Source organism: Capra hircus, chromosome 5, assembly GCF_001704415.2.
Source record: "Capra hircus breed San Clemente chromosome 5, ASM170441v1, whole genome shotgun sequence".
NCBI lineage: Eukaryota > Metazoa > Chordata > Mammalia > Artiodactyla > Bovidae > Capra > Capra hircus.
Genome location: NC_030812.1, coordinates 28,157,437 through 28,179,405, shown reverse-complemented (window position 1 = coordinate 28,179,405; position 21,969 = coordinate 28,157,437). Strand labels below are relative to the sequence as shown.

Genomic DNA, 21,969 nt, shown 5'->3' with positions numbered 1-21,969 from the left:
TTTCAAGTTGCGAAATTGCTCCCACTGCACTGGCACGTCTTTTTTCCTTGGTTTGTTCTCCCCAGTGAACGAGAACCCCCACCTAATAGACCCTTGGAATTTAAGGATCCTATGTGAAGCTATCTATGTGACCCTCTGGCTGACCCTGACCTCTCTGAGTAGATAAACTGCTACCATTTTCTGCAGACACCAGGCTCCCTTCTTTCTTTGTACTCAGACACAGGCCATTCCTGTCCTTCCCTGAACTTCCTTTTTTCTTTTGGTATTTATGTTTTAATCAACAACACTCTTTACCAGGTGTAATTTTATGTAGGTCTTATGAAAATTTAGGTTGACTGTCATGAGACTAAACTGTGTCACCTCCAGGAAGATTCTGACCAATGTGTGTGCGTGTGTGCTCAGTTGCTCAGTCGTGTCCGACTCTTTGTGACCCCATGGACTGTAGCCCAGCAGGCTCCTCTGTCCATGGGATTTCCCAGGCAAGAATATTGGAGTGGGTTGCCATTTCCTTCTCCGGGAGATCTTCCCTACCCAGAGATCAAACTTGTATCTCGTACATCTCCTGCACTGGCAGGTGGACTGTTTACCACTCACCAATGTATAGTTGTTTTTAATTAATTTTTATTGGAGTAAGGTTGATTTACAAGGTTGTGTTTGCACTTCATTTTTTTTTTTGCTCCCCCACCCTCACCCCCCACCCCCCACCCACCCCTGCACTTCATTTTTTAATAGCTCTCTTAGAACTTCTGCCCACTGGTCCTAGGTTGGCCTTCTGTATTCAGAGCAAACTAGTCTCTCCTTCACGCAGCTTTGAAGACATATTTCACAAGGTCTTCTTTTTCATAGGCCTCCTCAATTGTTCCTCATGGTGTTGTCTAAGACCCTTTATATCTGGACTCCTTCCTCTGTGTGAATTCTAGTTTCTAGGAATTGAGTGAGGAGGAGTTTTGACCCCAGGCCATCAGCCTTTTGGAGACTGACACTCCCAACATTTGGAGTGTGGGACTAGATGGACAGCCCACATCAAGGGTATCCAACAGGGCCAGGCCTGCAGACCCGAGCAGTGATCCTCTGTTCAGATGATCTGAGCTAAGAGGCATTTTGCCGTACATCATAAAAATACTTGTGAACATGTTTGCTTGTTTTATTCGCTTATGTTCATTATAGGTAGGCTGTTGAGTATACCAAGAGTATGAAAAATTTATGAGAAAAAAGCTGAAAACTCACAAAATTCTATCTCATAATTTAAAAGTTTAAACTGTGGAACTGTTTGTGAGAAAAATCATTATTACTTAATTTCAGCAGCAGAAAAACTAGGTCTACTTGGTCAAGTAAACAAAGGAAGCTAGATGATTAGCATCCATCTTCTTGCCTCCAGAGCTCACCTCTAAGCCAGTTCAAACTCTTGACCATACCTCAGGCTAAAAGTCTTTTTCAAGGGGCTGCATGCCAGGGCTCAAGGGACACAAAGACAGATAGTCTCAAGGGAATCCGAGGTGCCATCAGATGGGTGGGAGAAGAACTGGGATCGTATGTGTGGCACAGCAAACAAGGATCAAAGGAACATCCTGACAGAAGAAGGGTAAGATGGAACAGAGAGGTCAGAATGCATGAAGAATCAGGAAATCATTGAGCCTGGTAATTGGAGGTCACGGAGCCTGGTAATTGGAGGTCACGGAGCCTGGTAATTGGAGGTCACGGGTGACCTTGAGAAAGTGATAGAGACAGATTTTAATAGCATAATAGACAGATTCAGCTAACAAAATTCAGAAACAGCATTCATCAGGAAAGATGTCTCACTTCCTCTTTGCTTTGTCATTCACAGAAAAAAGTTTAAACAGTCTAAGACATACATAATATGTTTTAAACATGGATATGGTAGGTGGGTATAACTTTGAGAGTTTTGAAAATGTGATAACCATGCTTTGAAAGAGTTTGAGGGATTATGTAAGTTAACAAGGATTTTAATTTCTTTTTTGAAAGGAAATAACATGGACTCAACTTTTTACTTCACCATGAAGATTTGGTCTTCAGAATACAAATGTAAGTAATAAAAACTGTTAAACTATCTTGCATAATTTCTACAAATGAAGTTCTTAATTTTTTATCCCATTAGATATTATATGGCCTGAAAAACCAGATCAGTAATCAAGGCTACCATGTATGATGATGCAGGTTATATGTACACTATTCAAAACCAAGGGTACTATTTATACCATTGTCCTTAAGACCAGAATGCTTCTACCCTCCTCCACTGCACCTCACAAAAGCCCAACTCCATTTCTGTGTTTTAGATCAAGTGTCTTGGTCAAAGTTCTTCCTGTATGCTCCTGCTCTTTCTGTTGGGGAGACGAAGAGAGAGAGACAGACAGACAGAGAGGATGTGCGGTGGTGGTAGTGGGTGCTAGAGACGTGGGACAGGACCAGCGTCATTTTATTTCTTTGACCTGAAATAATATCTGCAGGCTGAATAATCCCAGCATCTTTTTTCTCTCCGGACAGATGGGGCTCTGACAGTCTTAGCCTCCCACTTGTCTGGAAGTCAAAAACTTGTTTCTGCCACCAACTAGCAAGCTATTCTACTTCTCTGGCTTTAATTTCCTCATCTATAAATATCAACTAAGCCCAGCTCTAAATGTTAATTCTGGCTCTAAATATTATAATTTTATCACTTCTGCTCTCTCAGTTCAGTTCAATTGCTCAGTCGTGTCCAACTCTTTGCGAACTCATGGACTGCAGCACGCCAGGACTCCCTGCCCATCACCAACTCCTGGAGTTTACTCAAACTCATGTCCATTGAGTTGGTGATGCCATCCAACCATCTCATCCTCTGTCGTCCCCTTCTCCTCCAGCCTTCAATCTTTCCCAGCTTCTAAATCCTTGCAAAATTCTTGATGGCATCAGAGAGTCTGAGTTCATCCTTCCCATCCCTGAAACAAACAGTCCCAGCCCTCACTCTGGAACCTTGTGCTAAGCACTCAGGTAGACAGAGCTGTGTCCTAATAGACTGGGGTTCTGAGGATGGAGAAGTCCATCCTGGGGTTCCTAACTTGCTAGAGAAAAACGGACTCAGAGAAACACACTCAGCAAAATAAGGGCATGACCAATCCTGAGCAAGTGTTGACAGTTCTTGATCTAATAGAGGTCCAGGAGGGAAAGATGAAGCTAGATTGTTAGATGTGATTTTAAATTTATTTATTTATTTTTGGCTGGGTCTTCTCTGCTGTGAGCGGGCTTCCTCTAGTTGCAATGAGCAGGGACTACTCTCTGGCTGTGTTGCTCAGGCTTCTCAATGCAGTGGCTTCTCTTCTTGCAGAACATGGGCTCTAGGCATGTGGGCTCAGTAGTTGTGGTGCACGGGCTTAGTTGCCCAGCGGCATGTGGGATCTTCCCGGATCAGGAATCAAACCTGTGTCCCCTGCATTGGCAGGTGGATTCTTAACTATTGGACCACCAGGAAAGTCCCTAGATGTGATTTCAAAGGCAATGAATTGGAAGCAGCTGTCACTACCAGAAATAAGAGATGAAAATGCTGCTTGAGGAAAATAATTCTTCCTATATAATACATTTTGAGGAAAGGAAAAGGGGGAAATAAGCAGAGTCCTCAAAGAAAAATTACTTATGAAAATTTGATGAAGCACCTAGGCAAGTGTCAAAGCCTTGAAATCTGGCTGGGTAGTTTGGGAGTAATATTTATTTATTAATAAAAAGTTCACCTATAAACTGGTTGCAGGTGAAAGGTAGGGCACACGACCAGCTGGTCCAACTTCTGGAAAACTTCACTCACTTTCAATTTCCTTGAAAGTGAAAGTTGCTCAGTAGTGTCCGACTCTTTGCAATCCCATGGACTATACAGTCCATGGAATTCTCCAGGCCAGAATACTGGAGTAGGTAGCCTTTCCCTTCTGCAGGGGATCTTCCCAACCCAGGGATTGAACCCAGGTCTCCCACGTTGCAGGCAGATTCTTTACCAACTGAGCTATCAGGGAAGCCCAACTACCTTAACCTTGTCCTTTTTCCTCCTGTTCATTTTAGACACCCAAGTCCAGCTTCAGACCCAACTGTATATTCACTGTTTTTCTTCCTAAACTGTGAAAGCCTTGAGAACAGGGGTGCTGTATTGTTTGTATGTAGCAAGTACCTATGAAATGGTTGTTACTTAAACTTTCCAAGCATATTCAAACACCAGTTACCTAGGTGCATCATTCTCTCAGGAGAAATGTTTTCCCTTATTCCTAATCTAACTCCATTTCATCTCTCAAATGTATTTCTCTCAAGTGACAGTTAGTTGGTGGGCTCACACAGGGAATACTGAGGGGGTTGTCCCATCTGATCCTCTTCTTCTTGATGACTTTTCCTTCATCTCCTACCTTTTCTACCCACACATCTACCATTCCAGGTCCACCCTATAAGGCAGAGAAAGAACTGCAGGCCAGATGGGCCGAGAGTCAGAAACCTTTCAAAGTATGCTTCCTGTCTTGGAGTTGGAAGTAGAGCAGCAGCTGGAGTTGAGAAGAGGCCCAGGGAGGCCTCCATGTGAGGTACGGGGAAAAAAAGTAAAGGCTTTAAGTTTGAATCCTAGCTCTGCAGCTCTTAAGTTATGTTACTTTGATTAAATTACTTCCCTCTCAATCAGATCCTATTTCCCCTTGATGGAGTTAGACTAGATTGAAAGTGAAAGTGAAGTCGCTCAGTCATGTCTGACTCTCTGGACCCCATGGGCTGTAGCCTACCAGGCTCCTCTGTCCATGGATTCTCCAGGCAAGGGTGCTGGAGTGGGTTGCCATTTCCATCTCCAAGGATCTTCCCGACCCAGGGATCGAACCCGGGTCTCTCACATTGCAGGCGGACGCTTTACCGTCTGAGCCACCAGGGAAGCTTTTTAAACTAGATTGGTGGTGGCCAAAAGCTGTTCTCCCACTGCTACATCATAATCACTTAGGAAGCTTAATGTAAAACAGATACTCTAGTTAATGATCACCTATGGCTGTTAATATCACACAAAAAAAGGAGATAATCACACACTATGTGTCTCCAGTGGAAGAATGTAACACCTATAATATCAAGTATTCTTGCTTCCAAATCAAACAAACACAAAAATCTGAATCTCATCAACTCTCTAAATCTAACTATTAATTTACAGAAAATACAAGAGAGAGAGAGTAACCTGTTAAACAGTATCAGGGAGATTCAATCAGCAAAATTTAGAAACTGCAGGAAAAACAACCTAGTATTATCCATGAAGTGAAGTCGCTCAGTCATGTCCGACTTTCTGCGGCCCTGTGGGCTGTAGCCTACCAGGCTCCTCTGTCCATGGGATTCTCCAGGCAAGGATACTGGAGTGGGTTGCCATTTCCTTCTCCAGGGATCTTCCTAACCCAGGGATCGAACCCGGGTCTCTCGCATTGAAGGCAGACGCTTTACCGTCTGAGCCACTAGGGAAGCTATCATCCATAAATAAACTGCAAAAAGGAGAGATAAGAAACCTACAGATTAAGAGATTTATTAAATATGTCAACAAATTGCCGATTTAAACGAATTATTTTTTTAAAGTGACACAAATCGAGGAGTGTGAACACTGCATATTTTATGATATTAAGAAATTACTGCTATTTTTTAGATGTTTTTAAGATACTGCTAAAATATGTTTTAAGCCAGATACTTAACCCAAACTATCTTGAAAGATATTTGTAAAGTGAAAAAAGTAAGTTATAAAACCAATGAATGGAATAATAACACTTTTGTAAACTGATTGTTGTGAGATCATACACATACACAGTGAAGTAATTGTAAGTATTAAAAAACAGTAGTTGTAGCATGGGATGGTGTGAAACCATTATTTTTTAATTTTTTTTTCTTAATATACTATTTTTTTGGCCATGTGGTTTGTGGGATTTTAGTTCCCCAACTAGGACTTGAACCTGGGCCTTTGGCTCTGAGGACACTGGACCATCAGGGATTTCCTCTTGATATTTATAATTTAAATATCTCAAAAAATTTTTAAAACTCATTGCTGTAATGAGTAAATGTTTTATAAAAAATATTTTTAGGTGTGATAATGATTTTGTGGTGAAATTTTAAGTGTCCTTATCTTTAGAGACTGATAATAAAATTTTTATAGATAAAATATCTAGAATTTGCTTCAAAATGATCAAGGATGGGGAAAGTGGGTGGAGATATAGATGAAACAAGATTTCATCTGTTATCAAGATTTCATCTGTATCAAGATGAAACAAGAAACAGGTTTTTCTTAGTATATATCTGAAATCTTCCATTAAAACAAGTTTAAAAATACAGATTCCCAAGCTCTACTACTGGAGATGTTGTATTTAAAAACATTTCTCAAATGATTCTGGCACAGTCAACTACTGAATTAGATTATAGCTAATATGCTTTTAAATTAATTTTAAAGAATTATTTTCCATATAATTCAGTTAACTGATATAGGACAATAAAGAACTTGACTGGTCTTTGGCCCTGGTTTCTGAGAAGTAACTTCTAAATTCTTGGGATTTTCCAAGTTACTTCCAAGATATTCACGGTGGATCTCTCAGATCATACCTAAGTTTATGCTAAATAAATGACTCAGGATGGTGGCTGGTCAGACCAGAAATGTGAACCATGTAATTAGGGGGTTGGGGCTTTCAGAGAGGTAATATCAGCATGACCTCCAGGGGAAAGGAGAGGAAGAAAGTTAGAGATCAAGTTCAATCACATGGCCTATGATTCACTATGTAATGAAATCACAATAAAAACTCTATACATCTTAAGTTTAGGTAAGCTTCCCTGGTTGGTAATCCTGTATCAACATGCTGGGAAAGTAACATGTCTTCAGAACATAGAAGCTTCATGCTTGGGATCATCCCAGACCTCCCCTTGTGTGTCTCTTCATTTGGCTGGTCCTGGTTTGTACCCTTTATAATAAAACTGTAACTAGAGCACTTTCCTGAGTTCTGTGAGTCATTCTAGTGAATTATGGAAGCTGAGTGGCCAGTCAGTTCAGTCTCTCAGTCATGTCCAACTCTTTGACCCCATGGATTGTAGCACGCCAGGCTTCCCTGTCCATTGCCAACTCCTGGAGCTTACTCAAACTCATGTCCATTGAGTCGGTGAGGCCATCCAACCATCTCATCCTCTGTTGTCCCCTTTTCCTCCAGCCTTCAATCTTTCCCAGCATCAGGGTCTTTTCAAATAAATCAGCTCTTCCCATCAAGTGGCCAAAATATTGGAGTTTCAGCTTCAGCATCAGTCCTTCCAATGAATATTCAGGACTGATTTCCTTTAGGATAAACTGGTTGGATCTCCTTGAAGTCCAAGGGACTCTCAAGAGTCTTCTCCAACACCACAGTTCAAAAGCATCAATTCTTTGGTGCTCAGCCTTCTTCACAGTCCAACTCTCATATCCATACATGACTACTGGAAAAACCATAGCTTTGGCTAGATGGACCTTTGTTGGCAAAGTAATATCTCTGCTTTTGAATATGCTGTCTAGGTTGGTCATAGCTTTTCTTCCAAGGAGCAAAGGTCTTTTAATGTCATCACTGCAGTCACCATCAGCAGTGATTTTGGAGCCCAAAAAAATAAAGTCAGCCACTGTTTCCATTATTTCCCCATCTATCTGCCATGAAGTGATGGGACTGAATGCCATGATCATAGTTTACTGAATGTTGAGTTTTAAGCCAAGTTTTTCACTCTCCTCTTTCACTGTCATCAAGAGGCTGTTTAGTTCTTCACTTTCTGCCAAAAGGGTGGTGTCATCTGCATATAGAGGTTATTGATATTTCTCCCGGCAATCTTGATTCCAGCTTATGCTTCATCCAGCATGGCATTTTGCATAATATACTCTGCATATAAATAAATAAGCAGGGTGACAATATATAGCCTTGACCTACTCCTTTCCCGATTTGGAACCAGTCTGTTGTTTCATGTCAGTTCTAACTGTTGCTTCTTGACCTGCATACAGATTCCTCATGAGGCAGGTCAAGTGGTCTGGAATTCCTATCTCTTCAAGAATTTTCCATAGTTTGTTGTGATCCACACAGTCAAAGGCTTTGGCACAGTCAATAAAGCAGAAGTAGATGTTTTTCTGGAACTCTCTTGCTTTTTTCAATGAACCAACAGATGTTGGCAATTTGATCTCCGGTTCCTCTGCCTTTTCTAAATCCAGCTTGAACATCTGGAAGTTCACGGTTCATGTACTGTTAAAGCCTGGCTTGGAGAATTCTGAGCTTTACTTTGCTAGCCTCTGAGATGAGTGTAATTGTGCGGTAGTTTGAACATTCTTTGGCATTGCCTTTCTTTGGGATTGGAATGAAAACTAACCTTTTCCAGTCTGTGGACATTGCTGAGTTTTCCAGATTTGCTGGCATATTGAGTGCAGCACTTTCACAGCATCATCTTTTAGGGTTTGAAATAGCTCAACTGGAATTCCATCACCTCCACTAGCTTTGTTCGTAGTGATGCTTCCTAAGGCCCACTTGACTTCACATTCCAGGATGTTTGGCTCTAGGTGAGTGATCACACCCTCATGGTTATCTGGGTCATGAAGATCTTTTTTGTATAGCTCTGTGTATTCTTGCCACCTCTTCTTAACATCTTTTGCTTCTATTAGGTCCATACCATTTCTGTCCTTAATTGTGCCCATCTTTTCCCTGGTGGCTCAGATGGTAAAGCATCTGCCTGCAATGCGGGAGACCAGGGTTCAATCCCTGGGTCAGGAAGATCCTCTGGAGAAGGAAATGGCAACCTACTCCAGCACTCATGCCTGGAAAATTCCATGGATGGAGAAGCCTGGTGGGCTACAGTCCATGGCGTCGCAAAGAGTCGGACACGACTGAGCGACTTCACTTTTCACTTGCATGAAATATTCCCTTGGTATCTCTAATTTTCTTGAAGAGATCTCTAGTCTTTCCCATTCTATTGCTTTCCTCTATTTCTTTGCACAGATCACTGAGGAAGGCTTTCTTATCTCTCCTTGCTATTCTTTGGAATTTTGCATTCAAATGGGTATATCTTTCCTTTTCTTCATTGCCTTGAGCTTCTCTTTTCTCAGTTATTTTTAAGACCTCCTCAGACAACCATTTTGCCTTTTTGCATTTCTTTTTCTTGGGGATGGTCTTGATCACTGCCTCCTGTACAGTGTCACGAACCACCATCCATAATTCTTCAGGCACTCTATCAGATCTAATCCCTTGAATCTATTTGTCACTTCTACTGTATAATAGTAAGGGATTTGATTTAGGTCATACATGAATGGTCTAGTGGTTTTCCCTACTTTCTTCCATTTCAGTCTGAATTTGGCAATAAGGAGTTCATGATCTGAGGCACAGTCGGCTCCCAGACTTGTTTATGCTGACTGTATAGAGCTTCTCCATCTTTGGCTGCAAAGAATATAATCAGTCTAATTTTGGTATTGACCAGCTGGTAATGTACATGTGTTGAGTCTTCTCTTGTTATGTTGGAAGAAGGTGTTTGCTATGACCAGTGCTGTTAGCCTTTAACCTACTTCATTTTGTACTCCAAGGCCAAATTTGCCTGTTATTCCAGGTATCTCTTGACTTCTTACTTTTGCATTCCAGTCCCCTATAATGAAAAGGATATCTTTTTTCGGTATTAGTTCTAGATGGTCTTCACAGAACCGTTCACCTTCAGCTTCTTCAGCATCACTGGTTGGGGCATAGATTTGGATTACTGTAATATTGAATGGTTTGCCTTGGAAACGAACAGAGAGTGGCTGGTAAGAACCTCCAAATTTGTAACCAGTTGGTCAAAAATGCAAGTGGCCTGGGAACTCTCGAGCTTTGTGGCTGGTGTCTGAAATGAGGTAGTTTGGTGGGGAACTATGCCCTCAACCTGTAATGTCTGGACTTACTCTGGGTATTTAGTGTCAGAATTGCATTGCAATTGGATATTCATTTAAGTTAATAATTCCCTCCTATTATAAAGAGAAGATCACACGCTCCAGGACTGATGTCAGACTTCAATCAGATAAATGTGAGGCCTGGTACAGAGATAGAAAGTCAATATCCCATAAAAGAATAAATCTCTGTACACACTTCTCTCTCTTTCTCCTTTTTAATAAGATGAACCACAAATTTATTCTACAATTTTCTATAATAGGTATTCAGTTCTGCAGAAAAATGCAAACAAAATAGTTACTATTTATTTGGTTCTATAAACAAACTTGGGGGAGAAAGAAAACCTTAAGAATTTTTATATAAATTAATAAAAATTTCAAGAATTTGGTTTTCATCATTTCTGAAAGTTATTTATCTTTTTAAGTCTAAAAGCCACTAGATATAGAGGTCGAAAGAGAAAACACTGACAACAGATTATTTGAATTTCCCTCTTCCCAAATATCTAAAACATCACATATATCACTGTTTTCAGTGTAACCTGTGTAACCTAAGAATTCTGACTTCTCTTCACTAGTCTGAAAAAAGTTCAGTAGAGATTGTACTGTTGTCATTCTGTCACTAAACCGTGTCTGATTTCGTTGCGACCCCATGGACTGCAGCAAGCCAGGCTCCTCTGTCCTCCACTATCTCCCAGAGCTTGCTCAAATTCATGAGATTGTATTTGTGAACTACAAATTCTGTTTTCTTCTTGCATAGTAAGAAGTTTAGTATTCTTATAAAACTCTGCATTTGGTTCCAGATTTTAAAAAAAATTTCTTCCTTATCATATTTTCATTCTCCAGTGGATTCTACCAGATGGTAAGCTCTCTGAATTCTTGACATCACATTCATTGGATTCCTAGAACTTTGGGATGGAGCCTCCTCTGAACTAAGGTGGTGCTAGTGGTAAAGAAAAGAAAGAAAGAGAGAAAGTGAAGTCGCTCAGTTTTGTCTGACTCTTTGCATTCCCATGGACTGTAGCCTACCAGGCTCCTCCATCCATGAAATTTTCCAGGCAAGAGTAGTACTGGAGTGGGTTGCCATTTCCTTCTCCAGGGGATCTTCCTGACTCAGGGATCAAACCCGAACCTACCTGATAATGCAGGAGACCTAAGAGATGTAGGTTCAATCCCTGGGTCAAGAAGCTCTCCTAGAGAAGTAAATGGCAAACCACTACAGTATGCTTGTCTGGAGAATCCCATGGACAAAGGAGCCTGGTGGGCTATGTCCATAGGGTCGAAAAGAGTCAGATACAACTGAGCAACTGAGCACACATCCCTGAACTATTTACTGATAACAAATAAGAGTCTTGGCCAAATACAGAATGAAGGTCCTTTTCCTTCAGATCCTATGCTGGGAAGTGCACAGCATCTAACTTTTGTTTTGGTTGAGATGCAGTTTTTTCCATGTTGAAATTAGAAACTTGTATACATGTGTGTATCCTACACAGACAGTGATCTACCCTTAGCTCTTCATTTTCATGTATAATTCATTTCCATTCAGAAATGCCAGAATGCATTTTTGTTCATTTTTATGTAACAGTAGATATGTAAAATTTTATGTCATTTTCATAAATGGAACCTTTATTAGATGTTTTCTCATCAAGTCCTTTCAATTCAATAGAAGAAGGGTAGAGAAACACGTTCTGAAAAAAACCCAAAGTTTTGTTTGGTTATTGGGTTTCTTTACATAGGAAACCCTGGTCAAGTAACTGTACATTATTTTCCCTGATGTCCTTCTGAGGTGTATGTTGAAGTTCCAGCTTTTCTTTATATTCAGACTTTTCCAGGACATTTGCAGTTTTTATAGTCAAAACCTAACTTAGATACAATATCATCAACAACTTGATAGTGATTACTCTGTGCAAAGTTTCTCTGTTGCTCACTTGTAAGATGTGCCTCATGTCATTTACCTTTATAAAAAAGGCTTTTTGAGTCTACTTGTTCTTGCTTTTTGTGGGCCAATTCCTACTCTTTTCCCTACATCTCTTACAGAAGGTCTTGATTTCTTGAGTAAATACTTTTTTTTCTTTTGTTCCATGTAGTATCTTATGTCATCAGTATGAAGAATTTTTACTCCCCATGATATTTGGTAATCTATTTGAAGGAATAAAATCAGTCAATACTAGTTTTTTCAACTACTAAAAGGAGAAATCTGTACTTTTTCTTAGAAGTTAGGTAACTGAAATCTTTACTGAGAAATTCTTCAACTCACTCTCCCAGATCTTGTCCTTTTGCAATTTTTCAGATATAGTGACAGAAGGTAAGTCAGTGTAAAATGCTTTTTTCTGCTTTTCTGGTTTGTTATCAGTTTTCAGAAAATTCAAAGACTGTTGCTCTTTTTTTCATTTTTGACCTGGACTCCACCCTGGAAATGTGAATCGCTATGGATCTCCATGGCTCTGTAGTTCATGGCAGTCACCTGTCACTCACATGCTGGATCTGGAGAAGGTGTCACATCCAGCAGCTCTGGAAGCACGGCTCCCCAAGGCCCGATGGCTGGCCAGGTGCCTCTCCCCATCCATAGGCCACCAAGTGTTACCCACTTTCTCTTCTTTTTTTTTTAACGTTACTATATATGAATTGTATTTTTTCTTGTTCAAATCACATATGCACTATAGAATTTTCAGAGTTGGTTGTAGTGCCTTCTTTTCCACTTCTTAATGTAAGTTTTCTTCTTTTTTTTAAATGTAAGTTTTCTACATAAAATTACCCATAGCATCCAGTAAAGACAGAAGCAACAGTGAGAGCAGGAGTTTTGCTGGTGAGAATGACAGGTAAAAGATGGAGGTATTATTTTAGAATAAAAGGCTTTGGTGAGGTAGATGTAATGGACAAAGAGGCAACATGACACAGGGCCACTGCGATGAGAAGATGCTAGGGTAGGAGAGAGGCAGCCTGAGGAAAAGAATACGCCAGGAATTGAAGTGGAAGGCACTTGTTTTGATTTTTGTCTAAGGACCTGGTGATGTCTCTATACCCTGCGGGAATCACGATGAGAAAAAAACACTCTCTGTCCCTTACGAACAAGAGTGAGCAGGAACAGGAAAGGTAGTTTTCTATGGTTCCCAGGGGAAGAATAAGCAGCAGGTAGGTCACCCCGTGGCCCTGACTCCTGGGGCTAGGTGAGTTAGAAGGGATGCTTGCTGATCTGCAGAACCTGCTGTTGTTCTGCCACTCAACCCTCACGTCTTCTTTCTTCCTCCAAGCTTCCCTTTCCCATCCTCCAGATTACCTGTTGTTGGTGGAAATTACTGGCACTTTGTTCAAACCGTTCATCTTTGGTCTCCACAGTTTTCCCCAACTTCTGCAGTACCTGGGAATATAAATCAGAGAAGTCCACACTGTTATAGTCAAGTCTCTCTTGTCTGTTAGCCTCATTTGACCCTGGCTTCTGAGTCTCAGGTTCAACTAAAGGGAAGTACATATATTAGCCCAACAGAATTAGAAATACAGCATGTTGCTGAAAAGTCAATTATGTTTTTTTTTTTTCAATTATGTTTTATGGTTCTTCTCAATTTGGGGTATTCAGCAATGTGCTAGAGTATATATAAAGCCCAGAATAAATAAGGTATGAAATTGTTATTTAGATTGGTTTTCTGTGGGGATGGGGGGAGAGTATTATATTAAAGTAAGGATTAATTAGAAGAATGCAAAATGTGCATGGCTGAAATGCACATGTCTTAGCCTCAGCTAAGCCTTAGCCTTGAAGACATTTTCTCACATGGGATACCCTCTTCCAGCCATAGCAGCAGATTCCTTTAGGTAGATGAAGTCAGAGAGGTGGGTAGGAGACTTTTCTCTGAAGCCGCTTGTAGGAAAACTGAGAAGCTCTGACATTATGCATTTGAAACTCAGCTAGAAGTGAACGCTATCGATAGCTACCTCCTCTCCCCTAGGACCCAGAGAACCAGCCATCATAGTGGTCTCAGTGCTGATGCAAAGGACACAGGAATGAGAAAGATACAGTTTCTCTTCTCCTAGAGGACACTCACTTACAACAAGTAAGAAAGCCCTGACTCTTCTACCTGTAACCCCCAGTTTGGAAAGAGGTACCATCATCCCCCAGGCCCAAGTCAGAATCAGGAGTTTCCCTCAACTACTTCTCTCTCACTTCCTTCACGGAATCCCTCACCATGTCCAGCTCTGGAAACCATCCCGTGTTTTCTAGTCTCACTGCCATGGCTTTAGTCCAGGGCCTCACTGTTTTTTTTGGCCTGTGACAATAGGCCTATCTTGTTGCTGCTTAAAACCTTCTAATGATTCTCCATTCATCTGCTCAACAAATGTTTCAGTTAAATGTCCATTACATATCTACCAGTTATAGTTGTAACTCTAGCATACACATGGGTCTGTAGGATCTGACCCTTCATTAAGCCTCAGCTCTCACTATTCCTTTTTCCTACAGGTCTCTCTCTCACTCATGTTTTTGGTTTTCTAATAAGCTGTACTGTTCTTGTTGTAGATGCTATTCCTTCTTTCTGGAATGTTCTTTCTTACCTTATCATCAGGCAACTATCTAAAATTCATACTCTATATTCTTTGTGACACTTAATCACATCTATTGCATCTCATTAATCAAGGTAAATCAGTCCCTCCTAAGCACTTACAACTTCTGCACCTGTATACATTTCTATTACTGTTGTTCTTTTTTTGTCACACTGTGTGGCTTGTGGGATCTTAGTTCCTCAACCAGGGATCGAACCCAAGCTCCTTTCAGCGGAAGGATGGAGACTTAACTTGCTTAACTTGCCTGCTGATTTGCAGAACCTGCTGTGTTCTACTACTCAGCCCTCATGCCTTCTTTCTTTCTACAAGCTTCCCTTTCCCACCCTCCAGATTACCTGTTGTTGATGGAAGTTATTGGCACTCTGGTCAAACAGTTCATCTTTGGTTGCCAGTTTTCCATGGATCACCAGGGAACTCCTCTCTGTTTTATTATTTGCATTTATCTTTGTCTCTTTCTAAATGTGAGCTCCTTGAGGACTGGACACTTGCCTTACTTATTTATATTTTTCAGTATCCAGCAAATAGATACTTAATACTTATAACAGGAAGGAGAGTGAGACTGATACAGGAGGGGACCAAAAGGTTGGGCCCTGAATTTAAGATCTTGCTAGACTGGAATAAAGTGAAAAAGGTGAGGGTAGAAAGAGGATTTCAGGCAACGACAACATCAGCAAAGTAACAGAAGTGTGCAGATTCACAGCAGTTTTCATGAAATGGTTCAGCATGAATGGTTTAGAGTATGTTACAAGGAGTGATGTGTAAGGAAACTAGAAAGGGAGATTGGAGTCTCATTGTGAAGAACTCTGAATCATATGAAGGAGTGCCCAGGTCTTGGGCGTGAGGCCAGCTCTATGCAGACTCTGACTCAGGTGTCTCCACTCTTAATCCTGGGGTTCTGGAGCTTTCTCTATGGCAGTTAAGACCAAGGTCTCTGGAACCAAACTGATATATGCCCATATCTTGGCTTTTCTACTTACTGGCTATAAGCCTTTGGGCAAATCACTTAAACTCTAGAGCCTCAGTTTGTAGAACTCCCTTTCCTCCATTAAGAATAATATCTCCTGGAGTTGTTGGGAGAATTAAATATTATACACATAACTTGCTTTCATAGTGGTGCCCATATGGTGAGTAGTTAATACAAATCCACTATCATCGTGCTGAGTTCCACTCTATTCCCTATAAACACCTGTCTTTACTTCCTTTTCAGGGCATTCTTGTCTTTATTCTGCCTCACTTAACACAGGGCCCTGGGTGTGCAGAGTCACTCATCTTCCCAAGCTCCACCCTCTCCCCTCAACCAAACACTGTCCTCTACCAGAAAGTTGCAAAACCACCTTGGCTTAGTGGTAATCACAGCTCTCACTTCCTTCCTGCCAGCCCTCCCTTCCTCTGCCTGGGGCTTGGTTCTTGGTGGGGAGAGGGGGGTGGGGGCTGAAAGGAGAGAGGAGTCGATTCAGTTTAGAGTCTGTGTGACATACCTGGGAGCAGACCAACTTCCCCAAACCTCAAAGGCTCAGGGCAAAAAAGCTTGGAGGGTGTGGGAGTGTGTTTGTTGAAGGAATACGCCCACCTTCAATTCTGAAACTGAAAAGATGAGCATGATCACCGTGAAAACATAACCCAGTGTCTTCGGGCCAAAGTATTTTTTGTCTTAAGCAATAGGGCCATGTCTCAGGGCACTTAAACTACACTGTAGATGTTCCTCCTCAACTTGAGTTCCTTGAGGAAGGATGATGTACGGTGCTCCAAAAATGTTTGTTGAAAGAATTAGTAATTTTACCTTTGGATCACTTACTAATGAAAGCCCATAAAATACTAATCCCTAAAGTCCTGCACTGAGAATTCTGCCCCAATTTGCCTGGCCTAGCATCTGAGAAGTTGGAATACAGATGTTTAAAGAGAAAAGAGCAAGGACAAGAAAAAAAGTCAATGTGGCAAAATGTTAACACTCGGTGAAACAGGTGAAGAATATTGCAATGTTCATTCACCTATTTTACCTTTTATGTAAGTTGAGTTACAAGTATAAAGCTTAAAAAAAAAAAAGCCACTGCAGACACGTTTGGTAGCTGTAGTTCCTCACTATGACCCCTCCCTATAATCATTTATTATATTTTAGTTAATTCTGTCAATTGGAGTAATTTGAAGATGCCTTGGATATTAGATATGATGGAATCCTTATTGTCAAGATAAATTCTAAAGTAGGCTCTCCTTTATCCCCTCATATATTTTCCAGCTTTTTCTCCCACCAATCCCTGAACTCCAGCTCAGCAGCATTTCTCCCTCGTTTGCCTAAAAGGATTTCCAGATTCTATGCTTTGCTCCTGCTGGCATTCCTCAGCTGGAATGCTCTCTCATCACTTGCCTGAGGAACTATTAATCAGACCTAATTCCTTTATCAATTCAGCCTACAAAACCCTACTCTGTTCTCAAGTCTTCTGAATTCCCACGGATTTATCTCTCAGGTCACTTATTTTACTTAAAAACAAAACAAAACAAAACACCTAGACTGTAAGCTTCTAGCAGGCAAGAATGCCTCTTACTCAACTCATCTCTAAGTTCCAGAGATGAGTTGTCCAGCCCATATCGTGGACAAAGGGATTTTTCTGTAAATATTGCTGACTGAACCCTCACAAGTTGACTGAAAGTCAGCAGCAAAAAAGACCAACAGAGGAGTGGTAAACAGTGAATGCCTTTTCCTGGGGGGAGATCTAAGAGGCTTGCCACAGAGAAATCACAAACAGATGGTGAAAGCATTCGTGTGAAATGTGAAGATGTAGCATACTGTAGAAACACAATAAAGCCAGACTCATCTTGAATCTGAGAAGGAACTGGAAAATAAAACAGGATGATGCTTCCTCTCCACTGGTTTAACAGTCACTAGACCTTCACTCGCAGCTTTACTCCTGCAAGAAGATCAGCAGGAAGTGGGCCAGCACAGCAGGAAGTGGGGAGACACAGATGTTAGAGCGGTTTTTCAGGAACTTTATAGAGAGCAGCCTGAGATTGGGATCCTAAGGCAGGACACCTGAGTTTCAGTGATAATTCTGCCACTTGCCAATCTCTTTTGAGCCTTATTTCCTCATTTCTAAATTTGAGATACTAACATAAAGCTTAAAGCGTGGAAAAGATGAAGTGAGATCATATCATGAGAATGTGGGCTCCATAAAGGGAGAGATTATGTCCTTCTTATATTCCTGTGCTTTGTCTATAGCAGGCACTTGATATTTGACACAATAGTTGTTACATATTACAGTCAACCACATATAGTAAAATTGCAGTGTCCCAGGGAATCCTTTCTTTTGACTGTAAATTTCTCCATCTTTATTTTGCCTTCAATAACTTCCCAAGACTCAAAAACTCTGACAGGCTGAGCTGAGCTCTTTCTCCTAACCCAGGTCATTTCCATCCTATCCAGACAACACCCACTGCCTCTAGGGTACCAGCTGTACTGCTTGAAGTTCAATGTCTGCTTGCCTTTGTGTCTAAATCTGGGTTCAGAGTATCTCCTTGTTTTCTGCAACAGCCTGGGACTTTCTCAGGGCAGATTCAAGTTTGTTTCTCTCTCTGCCTTCTAGGGGCTCAGACTAAGAAGAACAGGGTGTATCTGGGCAGTTGGCTCAGGGCAGATTCAAGTTTGTTTCTCTCTCTGCCTTCTAGGGGCTCAGGCTAAGAAGAACAGAGTGTATCTGGGCAGTTGGGAAGTATTTGACTCTGAGGTTCAAGGAGCCCTCTCCCCTTCTCACTTCAGTGTCCTTACCAAATTGAGTCTCCAAATCACTGAACATCAACTGCATTTTACAGATGCAGAATCTGAAGCCTAGAACAGAGCTGTTATTTACCTGAGGCTTCAAGTTGATGCTTTAAAAAAAAAGAGAGAAACCTTAAAGCAAGGGCATAGTGATGGGGCTTCCTAGGTGGCACTAGTGGTAAAGAACCCATCTGCCAATGCAGGAGACGTAAGAGATGCGAGTTCAATACCTGGATCAGGAAGACGTGCTGGAGGAGGGCATGGCAACGCACTCCAGTATTCTTGCCTGGAGAATCCCAGAGGAGTCTGGCAGGCTACATCCATAGGGTCACAAAGACATGACTAAAGTGGCTTAGCACGCATGCATGCATAGTGTTGATAGGCTGGATGATGATAGAAGGTGAAAGAGGGAGGTAAAACATAACTATCGTCCACAAATTTTTGGCCTTTGGCGATTTCTTTTTGTTTTTCCAACCCATAAGAGTGACCAGCCTTCTCTTCTCTAGCACCTCCTTTTCCTCCACAATGACTTCTAACTAGACCTTTCCATAGGCTTTGTAACCTTTGGAGAGATTGAAACCATGATCAAGGTGAAGTTAGGTTACGGTGAAGTAACAAAATCTAGCCACACAAAAATCTTTCCCTTTTCCTCTGCTCTTTCACACGACCCAGCTTCCTCAGACAAAGACAGGGGAAACACACACACACATATTCCCCCTACCCTTCCATTGTGAGCCTCTTAAAGATAAAGACTAAATCTATATTCCATCAATTCTCTGTTAATAATCCCACTTTGGAGAGCTGGTTGCCTTTAATCCTTCCCAGAACCCAAGCTAGTGCTCTGCTTTTATTTAAATTCTTAAGCATATGGTGTTCATTCAAATGCTTCTAAGACCATGAAGTCTTAGAAAACCAAGACTCTCACTCAGGTCCTAGTTATCTCTCTCCCTCCCATTCTCCTTCTAGCCTATTCATTTCTCCTTACTATCTTACCTACCAGGGTGCTGATGCGTGGAGAGCAGGGACTCAGATCAGAAGCAAAGAAAATACACTGGACACATAGAAACAAAAATGCCAGTGAAATGTGTGGAGAAATGGTCACATCATCTAGTTAAGTGGGCAAGGTACAGATAAGACAGACAGTCTACCTCGATGGAGCCGTGCTGTGCTTAGTCATTCAGTCTCAGTCCTGTCTGACTCTTCGCAACCCCATGGACTGCAGCCCGCCAGGCTCCTCTGTCCTTGGGGATTTTCCAGGCAAGAATATTGGGTTGCCATGCCCTCCCTCCAGGGGATATTCCCAACCCAGTGATTCAACCCAGGTCTCCAGCATAGCAGGGGGATTCTTTACCGTCTGAGCCACCAGGGAAGCCCTTCGGAGCAGGGCCACCCAAAGCTAATTCAGGACACAGTGCAAAAAGAGATGCTCCTTGCCCACCCTGAACTAAGAACTCTCCAACGCCAAACGGAGGCACAGGAAGCAGATACGAGTTTCTGCTTACATCCGCTAAAGCAACAGCCTGCGGCCAGGCTGGGTCAGGCAAGGAAAGAATCCGTCAGAATTACTCTAGTCCTTGTGGACTCCAGGTCCCACCTTAACTCGCTGCCAGCCCAGCTGGTTGAGTGCTGTCTTATGTGGGAAATGACCCTCTTTGAACCTCCAGTTTCATCATCTGTGAAAAATACCACTCTCGCTGGGTGGCGAGGACAAAATCTGCTACAGAGCAGTCACCAACGTTTAGTTCCTTTCTTTTCCCTTTTCTGGGTCAGCTTGGGCGTTGTTTAGGTTCCAAGAGAAACAGACGGTGGGAACTGTCTCTCAGCTTCCCCCATCCCTGTCCGAGACTGGGCGAGGCTCTCTGCCTTCTCTCAAATCTGCTGTTTTCATGGGAACCCCTGCTCGCCTTTCCCGAGGTCAGCCTCTGTGTCCAGCCCAAGTCTCCCGCCCCGAACGCCCCGAACACCCCGAACACCCCGCACACCCTGCGGCCGCGTCGGGCCTCAGCCTCGGCTCCCAGCCTCCTACCTTCTCTTGGGCTCTGCTGAACTTCTTCTGCACCTGCTTGGCGAAGAGGCCGGCAGCGCCGCCCGCCCGGCCCTCGGCCATCCTGCCAACTCCCTCGGGGGCGGCCTCTCCTGGCCCGGCGCCCTGTGGTTTTCTCGAGGCCCCCAGAGGAGGAAGTGCGTTCCCGTCATGCCTCGCATCCGGCCAGGCGGGCCTCGCGCAGGTCACCCCGCCCCGTTGCCGCCTGGGAATCACCCTGGACCGCCTGAGGCCCCGGGCCCGGCCGGACGCAGCCGGAAACCTGCGCAACATAGGCCCAGGGCGGCGGCCTAGCCCACGGCAGGCCCAGCTGGCCGCTCCCCTGCGCTCTCGCTGGAGGCCCACGGCTGTTCGGCCCGGGGCATGGCCCAGGGCGTGGGCGAGGGGCCCGCGGACACTTGTGAGGCTCAGGCTGGAGTTGGGTCTGTTCCCAGGAGGCCAGAGACTCAGGTCTGCCTTCAGGCGGCGCTTCCTCCAGGCCAGCTTCAAACCCTCTACCCGTGAGGTAGAGAACACCATCCGCGAAGAGTTTTCAAATCTGGGCCAAGACAATGTTCCCTGAGAGCTAACCAGCTGTAACGATCAGCAGGGGAAAATAACTGGAACAGGAGGGTAGAAATTTTTTGTAATTTCCACTCAGTGAGAGTGTTGAATGGGGTGTTTATGGATATGTGTGCAGGAGCAGCGTACTCCAGTATTCTTGCCTGGGAAATCCCATGGACAGAGGAGCCTGGTGGGATACGGTTCATGGAGAGACAGAGACAGGACTCAGTGACTAAACAACAACCGGATGACCAAATAAAATGGACTTTCTGCTTCAGGGTGAAGTTTTTAAAGATGGAAGCCTTCTACTGGAGAGGTTGGCTCTGTCAACTGGGGGAAAAAAAAAGCACAATCTAAAAGTTGAGAATTATGTTTTATTTAGCAGACAAAACTGAGGACTTAAGCCTGGGACACAGCCTCTCAGCTCTGAGAAACTGCTCAGAAGAGGTAAGGGAAGAGCCAATAGGTAATCATCAAAAGATTATAGTTAATTAAAACCAGGTGTTTCAAGTTAAGGAATTTGGCACTTTTCTATTTATGGGAAGATGCAGGAATCTGGGCTCACTGAAATTATTCCTTGGATATGTACCTCCACTATGTGGAGCCAGTATCTTGCACTTTCTCATCCCGAGTCTCCTCAGGGTACAACAATGAGTGGTGGCTGTAGTAGCTGATGGCCTGAGGGCCAGCATCCTCTCTCTCTCCTGAGCTCTCTCAGGGCTCACCATGGGGAGGATGGGGCTGTAATGTGATGACTTGATGACTGCAACAACCTTTGTTTACTGATAGGTCAGGCAACATTTTTTCACTCATGACTCCAAACCTAAACTGGTAGGAGGGGTAGGTTGAGTAGAGGACAGGACTCCAAATCTGGACTTGAAAGAGAGGAGCAGCTGAGCTAGAAGTAGAAATGAAGATGCCTAGAAAGGGAGAGGACCTCATAGAAAAAGGCCAAAGAGTTGGATATGGAAGCCTGTGCTGGGCATGGGGAGCAAATTTTTCTAGCTGGAGGAACTAGTATAGTGTACTAGATGGAGGCAGAAAATACATTGTGTAAATTGGGATGGGACTGCTGAGATTATAACAGTTGCTTCTCTAGGTAGCTTTCTAAATGGAAGTTGCTTCCTGACCTGATTGAGAAGATCGCTGGAAATTAGGACACTAGGTTTGGAGGAACCATTTACTCAAGGATTTTGCAAGTAAAATTCTCCAAAAGGAAGAAAGAAGTTC

General features: G+C 42.7%; 1 protein-coding gene across 3 annotated transcripts in view; it reads right to left on the bottom strand.

Annotated features, from left to right (window-relative positions):
• The window catches only part of BIN2 (bridging integrator 2), a 37,784-nt gene extending 17,446 nt beyond the window's left edge, over positions 1–20,338 (bottom strand). For all 3 annotated transcript variants that reach the window (XR_001918036.1, XM_018047752.1, XM_018047751.1), the window contains exons 1-2: positions 20,179–20,338; positions 13,131–13,211 (exon numbers count right to left, since the gene is read on the bottom strand). Coding sequence is in view for 2 of the 3 variants with exons in the window: in XM_018047752.1 (XP_017903241.1) it covers positions 13,131–13,211; positions 20,179–20,259 (162 nt within the window). In the remaining variant the exon portion in view is untranslated. The remainder of the gene's footprint in view (positions 1–13,130; positions 13,212–20,178) is intronic.